This window comes from Leopardus geoffroyi, chromosome B2 (assembly GCF_018350155.1).
Source record: "Leopardus geoffroyi isolate Oge1 chromosome B2, O.geoffroyi_Oge1_pat1.0, whole genome shotgun sequence".
In the NCBI taxonomy this organism is placed as follows: Eukaryota; Metazoa; Chordata; class Mammalia; order Carnivora; family Felidae; genus Leopardus; species Leopardus geoffroyi.
This window is the reverse complement of record NC_059332.1, coordinates 141773359-141790603: the sequence shown is the minus strand read 5'-3', so window position 1 is coordinate 141790603 and position 17245 is coordinate 141773359. Positions and strand designations below refer to the sequence as shown.

General features: G+C 52.7%; 1 protein-coding gene across 1 annotated transcript; it reads left to right on the top strand.

Annotated features, from left to right (window-relative positions):
• The first annotated feature begins 824 nt into the window (after nucleotides 1-824).
• LOC123609218 (serine/arginine repetitive matrix protein 1-like) lies at nucleotides 825-16723 on the top strand. The gene is made up of 5 exons (XM_045500139.1): nucleotides 825-928; nucleotides 6740-6844; nucleotides 13381-13486; nucleotides 15864-16019; nucleotides 16346-16723. Exons 1-5 carry the CDS (start codon nucleotides 895-897, stop codon nucleotides 16677-16679), a joined length of 735 nt encoding a protein of 244 aa, XP_045356095.1. The 5' UTR covers nucleotides 825-894; the 3' UTR covers nucleotides 16680-16723.
• The last annotated feature ends 522 nt before the right edge of the window (nucleotides 16724-17245 follow it).

Sequence of the window (17245 nt, the reverse complement as noted above, 5' to 3'; positions counted from 1 at the left end):
TTACAGTAATAGATGGGGACTCATAAATCTTAGTTTCTATTCTTGGCTCTGGAAAGAATTTATGTGTTCACTGCGTTTGGCACATGGAGGCAACAGGGAGATAGATTCAGGAGCTTGGATAAGAAGGAAATAGGATCCCCCTGTAAAAGTTAAACTATGAAATCCACACAGAAGAGACCAGAGCAGGGGTGCCTGGGTGGCTTAATTGGTAGAGCATCTGACTCTTGATCTCAGGGTCGTGAGTTCAAGCCCTACATTGGGCGTGGAGCCTACTTAAAAAAGGAGAAGAGACCACAACAAACGTGTGCACAACCACCTTAAAGAAACATAACAGTGGGCTAGTCAGATGGGGGTCAGCTAGGATTGCACAGGGAGAGTGACGAAAGCAGCTGCTGGCAGCTCATATCCAAGCTCAGGAGGAGGAGCTGGGGGGCACAGGGGAGACTGAGGAGGTCACAGGATACCTCTGGGCTGAGCACTGCAGTATTCTGCATTGTGAGAATCAGTAGAGCATCCCTGGCTGACTGGGTTTCAAACCCCTGCTCTGCCATTTCCTAGCTGTGTGATCTTGAGTCTCTCTGAGTCTCTCTGAGTCACAATAGCTTTACCTGGGAAAATGGAGATAACTATAATTACCCTACAGAGTTGAAGAAGGATAAAATGATAAAATGTATATCAATCACTTAGCAGGGTGGTGGTGGTGACTGGGGTGGTGATGATGGTGGAAGTGATTATGGTGATGGTGGTCATAATAATGGTGGAAGTGATTATGGTGATGGTGATGGTGGTCATAATAATGGTCAAAGTGATTATGGTGGTCGTGGTGGTCGTGGTGGGCCTATCCTTGATGCAGAGTTGGATAGGTCTGGTTGGCAAAATCTCATGCCATGATCAATGCCCACTCTCCAAAGACGCCAGGAACACACAGGTAGTTGAACAAAGTTGGGTTTCTTGGTACTTGTTGCCTCCAGGGACACTGCACACTATGGGGAATCTTGGGGTATCTTGGTAAGGAGGTGGTGGAGGGACCATTTTATAGGATTTCAGCTCGCACTAGGTGATGTTGGAGGCTGTCGCTTTGGATGGGGTATCAGAACGTTGAAATTGGGTAGGACTGGGCATCACTAATTTTATCTAGGAGGTGGATGAATGAGTGAGGCTGGGGCTGTAATTGGCAAAGTGGCTGTCATTCACACCAGGTGGGAAGGAGGCACAGGCGGTCATTTTGTGGTTTAAACAGTATGCTTGGGTTTTTTTTTTTTGTCTGTGTTCAGACATGATTACAGGAGTGGCCTTGTTTTTGTCTCTCCCCATCCCGGTCACAGAGTGACCTTGTTCAATGTTGGTGTTCAGTGAAATTGTGTTTGTTCAACAAAAGAACACCATGGCCTAGCTGTGAGTACCAGGCCGGCTCCCAGCTGACAGCTGCCAGGGCCTGCTTTTTTGTTTCTCACCATCGAGCCCCAGAATCCTTGCTCTGGTTCATTGCTCACCAAGTACCTCTTTGATTATAATTGGGCTTCCCACATAGGGGGCCTGCAGGGGACAATTGTGGGCATACAGATCTGAGTATTTCAGATCCCCATGGTGGTATTAATGTTGGATCATATGAAATTGCCACTCCTGTAGTTCGAAAGAATTTGAATATTGGCAATGTCACATAGTTGAGCCTGTTTCTCACTGTAGATTAATAAATTGTCATTCTGGAGCCCATAACAGTCTCCCGTGAGCCCCTTGTGAGAGGAAGGACTTTGTCTCTGGGTGTGAATGCTTTGGGACTTCTGATCCTTTAAGGTAGACAGTTTAACTTTAAACCACACTGAAAATGATCAAGGTCATAGGAGGCTCTTGAGAGAAGACCAGATTTTTGCCCATGGCACCTTCTTTACTTTATCCAAGGGAACTTCCTCCCTATAAACTTCCACCACGTCAGTCAATCAATTAATTCACCAACTTGCAAAATGACTGAATTATGACTTTTCTTGGGCTTAGAGGCTGCCACTCTTCCCAGGTGGAAGGGATTGGGTCAGTGGTGGGGGGCTATGAAGGGAAAACCAAGGAGAAAAGTCCAGATGCAACTACCTCGGGTGGCGGTGAGAATAAACACGGAACTTGAAAGTGACTGGGGTCTAGACAAGGAAACCACCCGAGGCAACATATACGGCCCAGGTACAAGCCACATGCCTGGCATCACAGGCTCCTGTCCCATGTCCCCAAGGCTCATTGTGACCTCAGTATTCCAGGGGTGATTGCTGCTTTGAGACTTTTACCTGGCAGGAGTCTTGGAGCACCCGAATGGGTTAACGAATGCAGCATAAAAGGCCTCCTGTGCTTTGGATGGTGCTATAAGAGCACTTGCTGAGACCAAGGAAGGAAAGCAGGGTCGCTGAGTTTTTCCAGCACTCTGCTAGGCCGGGCTGTCCCCGTGGGTTCGGGCACTCCTGGCCAGAACCTGTTGTCCCCAAGAATGCAGGAGCACGTGCCTGGAAGACAACATGCCTTTCTGAGCCCAAGTTTGGGGAGGAGGCACACTTTCACCTCTGTGGCTGCCATCCCTAATTGCCATATCCATGGTGGCTTAAAATAACAGAAATGTATTCTCTCATGGTTTGGAGGCCAGAAGTCTGAAATCAAGGTTCGGGACTGGGGGCAGGAATCTGTTCATCCCTCTCCTAATTTATGGTGTCTGCTGACAATCCCTGGTGTTCCGTGGCTTGTCCCCACATCACTCCGCCTCTGTCTCCTCTGTTCTTCATCTCCTGTCTTGTCTCAGACCTACCTCGGCCTCTCTCCCACAGGGACACCTGTCTTTGGGTTTAGGGCCCACCCAGATAATTCAGGATAATCTTCTCAAGATCCTTAATTATATATGCAAAGACCCTTTTTTCCCCAAATAAGATCACATTCACAGGGGCCAGAGATTAGGACGTGGACATCTATCTTTTGGGGTATCACCATTCAGGGCACCACAGGGAGTCTGGCTCTGCTTGAAGATGCCCCCTGCACTGGCCCTTCATTAGGGCCCGATGAACGTCTCTCAACTGGGCCAGTGCTTCATAGACACGAAAGCCCCCTTCGGTGGCAGGTGTCTTGGTCCCCATCCTGCCTCAGAAGCGGTGCCTCCCAGCGTGGCAAGGCCATTCATCATCTCTACTTAGCCTCATCGCAGGCTTCCCATGGTCTCCTTTCTTAACTTGGCTGCCTGCCTTCCTCCCCTCCCACCCTCTTCCGGTATTTACTCCAGCTGGGGCCTGATGCAGGTGCTGGGGGTCCAGAATGGAGGGACCCAGACCAGCTCTCGAGGACCCACAGGCTAGAGAGGCAGACAAACAGACCCTCTCTTCTCCCCCAGGGTTGGGGCATTGGCCCCCCTTCTGTGCCTTCTGTAGCACAGCTCCCGGGTGAGGAGACCCCCACAGCATGCCAGGTGCCCTGGCCTGTCATCCTGGCACAGATACGTACTAAGGATGCTCTGCATCCTTGGAAATGGCTCCTAATCCCCCAGCAGTGACTAAGCACCTTTCAGTCACTGCTCCAGCCATTAATTTAAGCGCCGCGTGGCCTGGATGTCCTGTTCTCCTGGAGCGCCAAGGCTGTCCACACAGCCATTGATTTAAGAGACAATATCACTTGCTTCCAAGTTTATGAGGCAATAAACAGGCGCCGCATATTGATGAACGCCGAGGTGTTTGCTCAGCACATTTGCTGTGCACATTTATTACGAGGCTGTGCTTTAAAGCAAATGAAACTGCACTATTTTCTTTCCCTTTGGTGGGGCCGTTCCCCTCCCCTCAACAGTTGTCTTAATCTAGCGGAGCCCCCGTCCCTCTTCCCCCAGTGCAGGGAGGCAGGCTAGCGGAGACATGCACTTGGATCGCTCAAAACTCGCCACCCCCGTTCCCTGGGGTCCCGGGGAGCCTCTCGGGGCCCTGACACACTGTCGGGAGGGTCTGGGAAGGAGAGGGGAAATAAGGATTGTCAGTTTTCTGAGGGCCCCACCCGTGAGGCCTTGCCTCATCCTCCCGGGAGAAGAACACACACGATAATAATAGAACCTAGCAACCCGCCAGCAGCCATTCCCCGCGTGGCATAACACACCAAATAAAATTCCTTTTCATCTTGAGAAGCCGAGACGCTACAAGGCTGGGCTGCTAGTCCATAAAGATGAATCTTCAGAGCATTTACTAGCTGGAATGCCCCGTGAATCCAAACCGGTTTATGTATAAAATATTAGGAAGGTTCGAGGAGGTGGCGAGGCCGCGTGGGGAGCAGGCAGGAGAGATTGATTGCAAACTTTGTGCCAACCGAGCAGTTCCGTGCATGCCAAACGGCGAGAACAACACTTGAAAAATGTATTAGATTATCCAGAACACAACACTGATTTATAGGCACAGTAATCCCCGTCTTGCCATCCGTTTCTGTAATGGAGAGAGATTAGGGTGATGGTGGCGGTCTGTTGGGATTTTCTAGCTCAGTCCCCACCCTGGCAGCCCCAAACCCACAATGGATCACCTGGTAAAATCAAGGGTTAGCACTTTTAACCGCACGTTCTGATGGAGAGGGTTTTGAGATTTGGAGCGTTTCTGAGTTTGGAATGAGAATTGCCTGGATGAGGAATTCGTTTTTAAAAATCTAATAATACCGATGGCTTAAAAATCACAAAGAGTTTCTTAATGAGCGAGAGGAGGCAAATTCTCCAGGAGCTCTTAGGCTGTTCACGACATGAGATATATGTTTGGAGTGGCTGGGTGGCTCACCTCCAGAGGGACCTCGCGTGGTGGCCTCTGATGGTCCCACCTAGATGTAACTATGGCCCCGAGCACACAGCGTTTGGGGCCACCTGAGTCAGGAAGGTCAAGAGCAGAGCTTGCCTTGAGAACGTAAGTAACATGGACCCTCACCTCTGTCCCCAGCTATCTGTCTATTCATTGGCATTAGCCAATGCCCAGGATGTGTAATTTGTGGTGCTGGGCACAGGGGGGATGCTGAATGTGGGGCACCCCTCTGGTATCTACTAAGGGCTTTGTGAGACATTTGAGGAAGCAAATTGGGGATCCTGCCCTCCAGAGCCTTATAATCCCAGCTGGAAGGGGGGCACAGGAGCCAGATGCATGAACAAATCTAGAGCAAGTACACAAACCAAATAAGAACAGGTATCTTGTCAAGTCAGGGGTACGGAAGAGTGACGAGGACTCCTGGGGAGGGGTGAGGTGTGCTCAAAGGGACTTTTCTCTCTGTGCAAAGGGCTTCAGGGGAGTGCTGGAGAGGGGAAGTTGTCTGGATAGACAGGGTCCATCCACAGGACCTGCTCACCAATACTTTTGCCTCTCTGGAAAGCTTGGGACCCCTGGAAGTTCTCTTCCAAAAGCCCTCAGTTCTAAGGAAATGGCATTGCCAAGTTTATTGCTTTAGGAAATAGTTCAAAGAACTCTCATCTTTTCTTCCATCATTGCACATGCCCAAGGCCAAGGCTGTTCAAGGACTCCTTGGCAGCTGTAGAAACCCCAGCAAAGTTCCCTGTGCCCACGCAGGGTGGGAGAGTCTGCCTTTCTGCACCATCCACTTCATCAACAGATGGAGCTCTCAGGCCTGGGGGGAGGGGAGCGCTAGTCCTACCATCCTGCAGGACTACCAGCTGCCATAGCTGTGCGGGTGAGAGAGCCTGCGGAACGACTGGCATCACCACCATCATCATTAGTATATAGCCATGAGTAGTGCCATTGCCACCATCACCACCATCGCCCGGCGCGATGTAGTCTTAAAGGCGCCTGTGGGCCAAGCCCTTTGCTGTAGGCTTTACACGTATCTAGGTTAACCCTCACAACAACCCAAGTGACGAAAGGACCACTGTGATCTCATTTTAATAGGCGAGGATACTGAAGATTAAAGAGATAACCCATATAAGAAGTGACAGAGCAAGAATTCAAGTCCGTGCAGCCTGACTCCAAAGACTGAGCTCACCATATGCCAAACTGCCTTCCCTCCTGGGTTAGGGCCTCTGGTTGCTAGTAGTTTCTTGAAGGCCTGACCTGGGAAGATTGAAACGATCAATCACTTTAGGCCACGGGCAAGCTGCAAATGTAGCAAGAATGGAGCTATGATGGCTACATCCATTTGTTCTTTGTCTCATTCATTCATTCATTCATTCATTCATTCACCGCTGATCTGGGTGGAGAAGGCATGAGGAGGCACACACGCCTCCCTGGAGGAGCTCATCCACAGCCCTTCAGGAGCCCAGTATGGATGGCCGTGTCCCTGCCTTGGCCTGGGAGGAACATGAAGGCCCCCAGGGATGTGTCTTCACTCTGCTCTGAGAGCCTCGGTGGGACCAGGTGGCGGGAAGTCTGAGCATCCTTCCCCGACGCCCCCTTTCTCTTTTCTTCCCCCTACCAACCTGAATGTTACCAACACTGTTTAAAAAACTACCTGCACAAGACAAAACTCTAATCCATCTTGCCTAAGACATTTTTCCCTTAGATTTAAAAACCTGTGTAATTTAAGAGATATGTAATGCATGTGTCTGCATTTAAACCATCAAAGTGCTTTTAAAAGAGCTATTTGAAATCTTTGGAGCTTTATGAACCTTTAAAGTTCTTTCTTTGAAACATGGGAAATCACACACTGCCAAGGATAAAGATAGTCAAATACCAAAGGCTAGGGGTGGGTTTGAGATTCTAAATCCATGACATTTCACTTTACAAAACTGAATTTCTCATCTTTAACATCCACTTCCAATTAGGACCGCAGGCTGACATGGAATTCTCACACCTCTGCTGCCCCTCCACCCCGAGCATCATTACTCAGCCTCCACCAAGTGGATCTAGGGCGTGGCGCCCGTCAGCAGGTGGGCTGGGACGCGACTGTCACAGGGGGTACCAAAGCCCAAGGAGAGGGCACAAGCCTGTGGACCCAGCGCCGCCCAATTTCCAGCCAGGGCGACAAGGTTGGGCCGGCAGGGGTGGGCGGTGCTGGTTTGATAACGCGCATTCTCCCAGTGGTTGAGTGATTGGTCCCGGGCCGCTCCGAATCTGTGCGTGACCCGAAGTATCCCCGACACACACGTACCCAGGTGGTGCCTGGGCTCCCCGAGCCGTGGGGAACCCGGATCGGAGACCGTGTGGGTCCTGCGGCCCAGTCCCTATGGAGCTGAGCGCTCGAGAGGAGGAAAGGGAAGCGCCAGACAGCCGGGCCGTCGTTGACCTTGGCGCGGAGGCGCTCGCGGCCAGCCTCAGGGCCTTGGCTCTGGGGGGCGCTGTACCCGGAGCCGCGCGCCTGGGGGGTCTTTTGTCGCCTGAGGGAGCAGCAAATGCTTCGCTGGCCGGTGGAGGTTTGGGTGGTTTAGGGCCGCCGAACCCGTCCACGCTGTCGCGGGCAGAGGTCGGAGTCCTGCGTGGGCCCCAGGGTGGGCCCCCAGCCTGCTTCTGCCTCCGCCTCACCCGCAGGCGACCTGGGCGCGCGTCCTGGGCCGCGGGCACCCGCCCTGCTCGGCCTGGGCCCGGGCAGCAGTTACCCCACCCCGAAGGGGGGCTGAGGCCGACGGACCCCAAACCCGCGAGAGGGGCCGTGGCAGCCTGCGTCTGTCGTCCCAACGCCACCCACCGCAGCGACTTGACGCCTTGCCCAGCGTCCCCTCTCCCGGGTCCCTCTTTTCCCCTGTAGAGCTCCCTGGGGGGGGAGGGGGGGCGGGGAGAGGGCCTCCTGGCTCTCCGCCTCCCTCCTCCTCTCCCGGTCATGGGAAGCCCCCGCCTGCTTTTATACCCCTGGAAGGAGGCATTTTACTCCCTCTGCCACCTTCTGCCCTGCTCAGGAGCGGCCTGTAACCCCCACTCAAGGCGGCCAGGACTCCAGGGTTAATGACGGTCCAGGGGGCCTGTGTGCGGACTGCCGCCCAAGGCAGAGGAGGGCGGTAGCCTGGAGCCTCAGTTCTTGGCAGAATCCTATTTTCTTCTGGTAACTGAAGGCTGGGGGAGCCACCCACCCCACCCTCCTATCTGGCAGGGTCCTGTACGTCCCAGCTCCACTCCTGCCCGGGCTCTCGGTAGAGCCATCAACTAGCAAGTTCCAAGTGCTAAAGAATGTTTTTTGTTGTTGTTATATTTGAGCAGTGGCATAAGATTTTGAATCCTGGAGCTTTGGGTTACCTTCCAGAGCAGTAAAGAAAGCGAGTTGATGTGACCATGTTAAAATTGCTAGAGGCCAGGGTGCCTGGTCTATGCCCACTTCCTGCGGGCTGCCCCCACCAACCTGGCCTGCGTTTGCCTCCCCCAGCCTGAGTGTGTTCCCCTTAAGCCCAGTTCTTGTCACCAGCACCTTGAATGACTTCCATGTTACCACCTCAGACCTGAGTCTTCGAAGTGTTCTTTGCTGGTGACTTCATCTGTCTTCCATGGCTATACTGCTGACAGGAAGTTCACCCTGTTGAAAAGGAAGGAGAGCATCTCCCTGTTCAGGGACTCACTCTCCTTTCCAATGTCCTCACTACTTGCAAAAGCTACACCCCCCAAGCACTTCAACACTGAAAACACTTGCCCTGGGATGCCTAGGTGGCTCAGTCGGTTAGGCCTCCACTCTTTTTTTTTTTTTTTTTTTAATTTTTTTTTTTTTTCAACGTTTATTTATTTTTGGGACAGAGAGAGACAGAGCATGAACGGGGGAGGGGCAGAGAGAGAGGGAGACACAGAATCGGAAACAGGCTCCAGGCTCTGAGCCATCAGCCCAGAGCCCGACGCGGGGCTCGAACTCACGGACCGTGAGATCGTGACCTGGCTGAAGTCGGACGCTTAACCGACTGCGCCACCCAGGCGCCCCAGGCCTCCACTCTTTATTTTGGCTCAGGTCATGATCTCACGGTTCATCGGTTCGAGCCCTGCATCAGGTTCTGCGCTGACAGCCTAGGGCCTGCTTGGGATTCTCTGCCTTTCTCTCTCTCTCTCAAAAATAAATTATAAACATTAAAAAAATTTTTTTTCTTGTGTTGACATCTTCCTCTTCCTTGCTCTCTCAACACCAAATTCAGCCTGATCCACATCCTGCCAATCCTCTTCTTGAAATACACTCAAGGGGCGCCTGGGTGGCTCAGTCAGTTAAGCACCTGAGTTAAGCTCAGGTCACGATCTAGTGGTTCGTGAGTTCCAACCCCACATCAGGCTCAGCACTGACAGCTCAGAGCCTGCAGTCTGCTTCAGATTCTGTGTCTCCCTCTCTCTGCCCCTCCCCTGCTTGTTCTCTGTCTCTCAAAAATAAATAAACATTTTAGAAAAATTAAAAAATAAAGAAATAAACACCACTCAAATCCACACAATATTCAATGAAGGTTGAATCTTAGAGGCCAAAAGCAAGAGGAAGGGTGTTCTAGGCAAGGAACCAGCAAATGCTAAGGCAAAGGGCCGCAAGACCCCCCCACTGTCGGGAACCAGCAAGTGTTTGGAGGCCCCTGCTGGACCTGGGCCACGTGGCCTTTACCCCAGCGGTTTAGAAGCCAACACATCTTCCAGTCCTCTTCCCTTCAGAACCTCCTGTCTTCAGTTGCTGAACGCATCCAGGAGCTCTCGAAGTTCACTTCTACCTTTGATCTCCATCACTTCTTGGGGAGCAGTGAGCTTCTGAAGCTCTTACCCAGGGGGCGTTCCGTGCACGCACTGGAACAGTCTACCTCCCCTCCTGGAATGGAAGCCTGTGTCCCTCCCGGCCTTTGAAGGCTGGGATCAGGCCACTGCCTTTCAGGACAGAAGAGGCCCAGTCAACCTTTTCCACCTCGGCTTCTCCTCACAGCTTCCTCCGATAGGCAGATTCCCATCCCGATTGCTTCCCCCGCTTCCCATCAGCACCTACCCCCAGACCTGGACTCCTGGGAGAAGGTGCTCCTGGAGGTACAGGGTGTTGCTGAGCGCTGCTGATCTGGGAGCCGGGATGACTGCCAGGCAGGAGAGGGAAGCTCTCTGGGCCTCTTTGTGGAGAACACGTGTGCTGGTTGAATAAAGCAATAGCAGCCAGACGAGGTGCGTGAGCTCTGCTGACCACACCCTGCAAGGCCTCTTCTCGGGCCCAGCCTGTTTTCACCTGGGGTGGTGCTCACGGGGAACGACACAGCATCTTCAAATGCAGAAGGCCATGCATGACAACCAGAGATCTCCGAAGTCCCACGAACCCGGAAATCTTTACGATGTGCCTGTTAATATGCGTCCAATGGGATATGTTAATATTTAAGAGCTGTTGGTAGAAGCCACCCATCTTCCAACAAATCACCTAGAAATGGAGACGTTTGACCTGGGGGCTTGGGTCCTCCCTCTCCCCTGGAATCAGGTGTTGCAACTGTGGAATTAAAGCCAGTTGTTGACCAAATGGAAGTGTTTTCAGGAGATGGTCCTGGTCAGGCTGAGCCTTGCTGTCTGCACCTGCCCCACCTGGCTTAGTTTCTTCTTCCCCAGCCTGTTAAGGGAAGTCAGGGAAGTTCTAGAAGGTTCTACGGAGCTTTCTCTGGAGTCCATGAGGGGGGGCTTCCTCCCTCATCCCCAGGGTTCCAAGACAGATACTCAGATTGGAAGCACTGGGCTATGTAGTACTGGGCAAGTCTGTACCCTGAGAGTCTGTTTCTTCCGGGAAGGGAGGAAGAACAACCCAGGGCCTGGCCTGTGTCATTGCACGTTTAACAGAGATCAGGGACACAAAAGTAATGTGTCAATTATATATTGCTGTACAAGTATCAGTTATTGTTATGGTGCTTCATTCCCCTCCCCCAGGGACTGGAACATGAGCCAGTAATGTACAGAAACACCAGGATTGTGATGAACAATTATGAAGTACTTAGCGCTCTGAAGAATAATACTTCGTACGCAGTATTTAATCCAATCCTCACATCAGTCCTAGGAGGACAGGTACCACCGATGTCTCCACGTAGACGTAAAGGAACAGAAGGGTGACACGGCTCGCCCGCCACTGGAGTTCTAGGTCGCCACTCAGCCAGCACAGATGTGGTCACTGTTTGGAGAAAGCCCATCTTTCTGTAGTTTCATCCTCACACACGTGTGCTAACACACACACACTTCTCCGGTCCCCAGATGGGATCTCCTGGTCTGTGGGGCCTTGCTGAGAGAGGGCCTGGAGAGATTTCCTGCCAAGCCTAAGGCCCATCCACGTCCCAGAGGGTCATGGTAAGAAGTCCTGCTCCGTAGCCCTAGAAACAAGGCACTGTCCCAGATGGCTGAGGGGTCACGTGCATGGGCAAGGAGGTTTCTCTGTCAGTCCCCCGACCTCTGGGGTATCTTCTGTCACCTGCCAAAATTGTCGGCAGGGAGCCACTCGCTGCCCAAGCCTGGAGTGCCGACCCCTGGAGCCCCACCTTCAGCCTGGGGCCCCTCTGCTGGGTTTCCGGTGCACCTTTAGTTTACTGCCACCAAAGAGTAGGGGATGAGGGTCATGGCAAATGCATTCACTCCCTGCCCTTGGTTCAGCAGTGGAACCACATTGCTTTTCTGCTTCTGCCTCTCCTTCATCCCCGGCTCCTGCCTTCTCATTGTTACTCTCTAGTCCTTTCTGTGTGTCTTCAGGCCAGCCACAGGGACCCATTCCTGGATGCCAGCTTGGGTGCCTGTCAGGGCTATTGCCCATTGAAAGAGAGCCTGTTCCTTCCTGAGCTCTGGCCACAGCCTACCAAGACAGAGGCCACTGCCCTTGGCGCACAGAAGTTGGGCCAAGGAAGCTCTCCTCGGTCGGAGGAGATCCCAGCTCTCTGACGCCATCACAGGTGCCCAGAAAATTCTCCTCCGACCAAAAGGCAGCACAGTTAAAACACCCGTGGGATAAGCCACCGTGTATTAAAATACTACGGTATTTTTAAAGCAAAGCCCACTTGTCACCCCTTGCAGGCACTAAATCAGATGCCCATTATTTGAGATATCTCAGGAAAGAGGATTGGCTACGTTAATAATAACAATGTACTCACGGTGCACTTTTCAAGTTGAATTAATTTCTGTAGCTAATTCTGGTTGCTGAACGTCTTCATTTAAAATATACATATACATGTATTTTGTTCAGTGTTTTAATTAGGCCCAAAGGAATATACTTTCAAATTTTGGTACACTTCATTTGTTATATTAATGAAAAGCCACTTTAAATCAAGTTACATGTTGATATTTCATTATGTATGCTGTTCTCACACATCTCTAAAAGAGATTTACGTTACAGGTAGTAACCACAAATACTGGCAGTGGACACACTGTTAATTTAAAATGTAAAGTTTTCTTTCGAGGGGCAGCAAAATTATAAGGTTACACTCCTCCCCGGTGCACCCACCTCCCCCGTAAAGTGGCTGTACCTCGAATTCCCAGTGGATGCCCTCCACCACCTGCAGCCTGGCCTTCCAGAGGCCCAGCCTCCAGCCCGCGGGATCAGTGGTCCACGCTAAGATCTGCCAGACCGAAGACAGAATTACAATACGGAGCCCAGACTGAGGGCTGAGTAGCTGACGCGGGCCGTCGAACATCTGCGACTCGGAAGGAAAGGATCTGGGGCCTCGGGGCTCGGTGGGTCCATGCACCTGCTGTAGCGTGGCTCTGATATGCAGGCGGGATTGTGGCCCTCTGCACACACGCACTCACACTCACGTGCTCAGTGATGCCGGTATCCTGCCCGGCCCCGCCCCAGTGACGCAGACGGCCTTGAAGGTGGTGTTGGCCTTGCCCTGGGCTGCCGCTCAAGGTTTCTGTGTTCCACACACCGTGCCAAGCGGGTTAACCATATGCCATCTCCTGCACCCACACCACCTGGCCGAGACGTGGGCGGCTCTTCCGCCATCCCCTCGTGGCCGAGGAGAAAGCCAAGACTCACGTGGCTGATGGGCAATGGAGTTGACGCGTGAGGTCCCCCAGCCGCTGAGCACCACGTCCCACCGAGAGCAGGCTCTGCCGGAGACAGACCCCCGTCCCTATCGCTGGGCTACTGTGACACAAGCCTGTGCTTAGTTGCTAAAAAAGGGCCTCGCTCTCTGTCACGGTCCCGTGTGAGGAGTGAGGCGCGGCTCCCTTCAACACTGTCCGCTGACATTTAGCCTGACACGTGTCCCTGCACTAAATCTGACTTCAGTCCTTGTGAGCAACTTTGTCAGATCATCTTTCCTCCCCTTGGCAGGCTGAAAGCCACCTGCACAGGAAAATGAGGCAGGAAGATGACGTTTCTTACTGCTCAGGACCCCGGGTCTCCCTTTCCTTATCCTTCTGGCGAAGGAGGTAGTAACTGAGACGATTATGACGGAGGCAGCAGTCGGCCCATGCTTCCTCCATGCGGCCCTCAGTGCCTGACAGACACTTAGACGTTATTTCACTGGACCCTCCAGGTGACCCTCTGCACCGTGCACCCCTCATAATTATTATCCCTGCTTTACAGAGGAGCAAATCAGTGCTCAGAGAAGTCGAGTGACATGTGCCAAATCACACAGCAGACGTAAGGCATCAGGGGTGAGTGGAGGCCCAACATCTCTGCTGACCGACAAGTGCGTTTCACAACTTTCCTACTGATACTGGGGGGTGGGGAGGTCCTGGCTGATGTTTTAACATCTTCTGATGGAAAACAGGAGTTTCAGACAACATGCTGCATCTTAATCTTTTCAGATAATTGTTAGGTGTCCAGGCAAACATCTTATGCCTGGCTGGCCTGTATTCAGCACCATAGGTGCCGAAATGGCCTCTTTAGAGAAAGTTAGGATAAATATGGCAGTTTAGTGACTGAAGGAGTGTTTCATACCGTGTCTGGAACTCAGAGTTGGCTGAATTTTAAAATCATAATTATTAATAACAATGTAAAATAGCTAAGATTTGTTGAGCACCTACTCATGGTGGCCAGGTCCATTCTGTCATCAGTTCCAGTTGTACACTCCTGCTTCCTGGTCCCTCCATCCAGTCATACTGGCCTGTTTGGCTGAGGACCATGGCAAACTCTTTCCTACCTCAGCACCTTTGCACATGCTATTCTGTCTGCCTGCAATGCTCACCAGTGGACTTTGCACGTGGAGGCTTCTTCCCATCCCCCAGGACTCCAGGAGACCATCCCTAACCATCCAGTTGGCACCTTGGGATGCTCTTGAGAGCACTGGCTTTTTTTTTTTTTTAAGTTTATTTATTTTGAGAGAGAGAGGGAAAGTGGGGGAAGGCAGAAAGAGAGGGAGAGAATCTCACGCAGCCTCTGTGCTGACAACAGGGCTCGAACTCATGAACCACGAGATCGTGACCTGAGCTGAAATCAGGAGTCAGACGCTCAACCGACTGAGCCACTCAGGCGCCCCTTGAGATCACTGGCTTTTTCTTCTCAGCACCCACTGGAGTCCTGGGATTATGTTATCCTCATATTTTCTTATTTGTTTCCTTTCTCTCCCACTTAGGGTTGTCAGATGCAATATAGGATTCCCAGTTAAATTTGATTTTCGGGTAAACAACAAATACCGATACTTACACTAAAAAAACTGTCGTTTATCTGAAATTCAAATCTAACTGGGCATCCTGTATATTTACTTGCTAAATGTGGCAACCCCGTTCCCACCAGCCCAAGGGCTACATGAACAAAGAGACTATATGGTCCCACAATGTAGGATTCCCAGGGCCTGGCTCACCGTGGGCTCTCAGGAATTACTTCCCCAAAACACCTAACAAGTGGCCGTGTGGAGATTTCAACCCAGACAAGCCAACACTGCAGCCCATGCCCTTCCAGACAGTACACAAAAGAGCACTTTCCCTGGCTGGACCATGGCAATCACGCAGGGGATCGACACCCCTGGCCATCCCCAATCCCCATTGTCAAGAGACCAGATTCCAGAGCGGGTTGGCACAGGTCCAAGTAAAACTGGGTAGAAAACAAGAGAAACAGGGGGAAATGAATCTTGGGAGGTGAAACTAGACCTTGGGTATGTGTTGGTGATTTGGGGGCAGAAGAGGCTGTGTGTGAGCAGGCGAGGAGGTGACAAGAGGCAGCGGGCATGACCTCATGGGAACTGTGTATCCATTAGAGGTGCTTGTCGCCATGGAGACCAGACAAATGGGCGAGCCGGCCCAGGGAGGCAGAAATAAAGGGGCTGTAGGGACGAATGTTCAAGGAGAGCCAGAGAGTTAAGTACGTGCAACGTTGCCGAACGAAGACTCGGGGTGCAGACAGCTGCCTGGACAGCCACAGCAGATGTGCCGTGAGGGAAGGAGCGGAGCTGCGAACCAGGAGGCTGGTAGCTGTGATGTGGAAGGATGGGGGAGCTAAGACAGGCTCAAGATCCATGCCAGGGGGCCTCCGAGCTGGATCTTCAGGAGGCGGCATCTCCCGGCACACAGAACAAACTCTAGGGTGCTTGGGCACACACCCAGAGGCAGACGTCGGGAGAGGACAGTCCCCAGTGCCACAGCCCTGTGGTGCCTCCCACTGCTAGGGCCTGATGGGACTGATGACCGAGGGCCTTGTCAGACACACGGGCAAACCTGAGCCCATCTTAGACTTGGTCCCATTTGCTCCTCAAGTCCCTGTGAGGCAGAGGCACAGGAGGGAGCAGGCCACAGGAGCCACGGCAGGCCGAGGAGTCCCCTGGCTCTGTGTCCCAGGTAGTGGCGGCCCCTGTGGGCCAATCCCCTCCTTTTCCAGACGGTGGAGCCGGAGGCGGCTGGGAAACAAGGTCCTCCTGGACAAAAGCAGACAAGGCAGAGAACCCTCTTCCTTACCTTCTCCTTCTTGCTGTGGATGAAGCAAAGGACATAGAGCCTGGGCTTCGGCAGCCATCTTTCAGCCTGAGGACAAAAGCCAACCCTCTAAGCACGGCGGGGTGGGAGGGTGGAGGGGGCCTGGGGCCTTGGTGACCTCACCGAGTTGGAGAGCCGACCCTGGGACCTCTTTTCCAGAGTGGACTGTCCCATGAGGAGAATGAGCCTGAATGACGAGGGGCTGCGGTCAGGTCCCCGGGCTGAACGTCCCGGCCTGTGTGGCGCCCCCTCACCTCACAGCCGCCTTCCTGCCACGTGCCTGGGTCCACCCGCAAAGCAGGGGGTGTCCAAAAGGTGCCAGAGAGAGGGGATTTTAAGTAGGCTGTGGGGGGCTGAGACAACAAAAGGGAGACGCCAGGAACAGGGAGTTAACCCCCCGGGCCACACTGGGCAATGCCACGAGGGACAGCAGACACAGGAGGCTCCCCTCCCCACTCTCCCCTGCCCATCCCCACCAGTCCCCCAGCCCAGCACGACCACCACCACACAGCTAGGGACGAACCGTCAGGGTGCCCTGGTGGGGAGACCCACCGCACCTGCCCTGTGGCCACACTGAGGTCCAGGCAGGTTCCCTGAAGGTAAAGCCCTGCTCGGTGCCCCCACCCTGCCGCCTCATCCAGGCCCCTCATCTGCTTACCTGCTCACATGCTCCGCCCTCCTCTGGGAATCCTGCCCAGCCCTTGGACGCCTTCCCCGGGGCCGCATCCTTCAAGAAGCTCTCTTCAGTCCAGTCAACCCCGACGGACTCCTTCCAGACCCTGCCCATCCTCCTCCCAGCCTTCTCGCACCTTCCCCAGGGCCTCTCCCTGGGCTCCTGCGGTCCCTCCCAGCAGGCTCCTCCCTCTGACTCCTGCCCCATCTCTTCCCATGGTGACCTGCCTATGTCACCTCCTCAGAGAAGCCCTCTCTGATACACCAACATGGGAAACCTCCTGTTATTCTCTGTTATGTTGACTGAGATTTTTCCCTTTATAATACATATTCGATTTGTAACTTTTTTTCATTTGTCTTCTTGTTCATTGTCTGTCTACAGCATCAGGTTGATTGATTCCCACTGTAAATATGGGTCTTGGTTCATAGTAGACATCTATCTATAATCTATCATCTATCATCATCTATCACCTATGAATCATAATATATAACATGTAAAATATATGCTATAAATATATAAATAATCAACAACTGACTCCTTCCTTGTCCTCCCAGATCACTCTGCCTGTCAGTCTCTAATCATATTTTGTCGTGATAATAATTATTTGACTAACTGCCCTACTCTTCATTGAATTCACCCCTGCTAGCGCAGGAACTGATCTTCCACTCTGTGTGTCCACTGCCGGGGGTGAGGGGTGGGGGCCCTGGCGGGTGCTCGTCCAGCCCTGTCGACCTGACCTCCCCACCGGGCCCCCTGGTGTTTCCCTGTTCCTGGTTCCAGGCAAAAGGAGTGAGTAGTTACTGAGCTCCTGCCTTTCTGGGCCCTGAGTGGTGAAGCTCACGAGCATGACCTCATTTAATCCGAGACC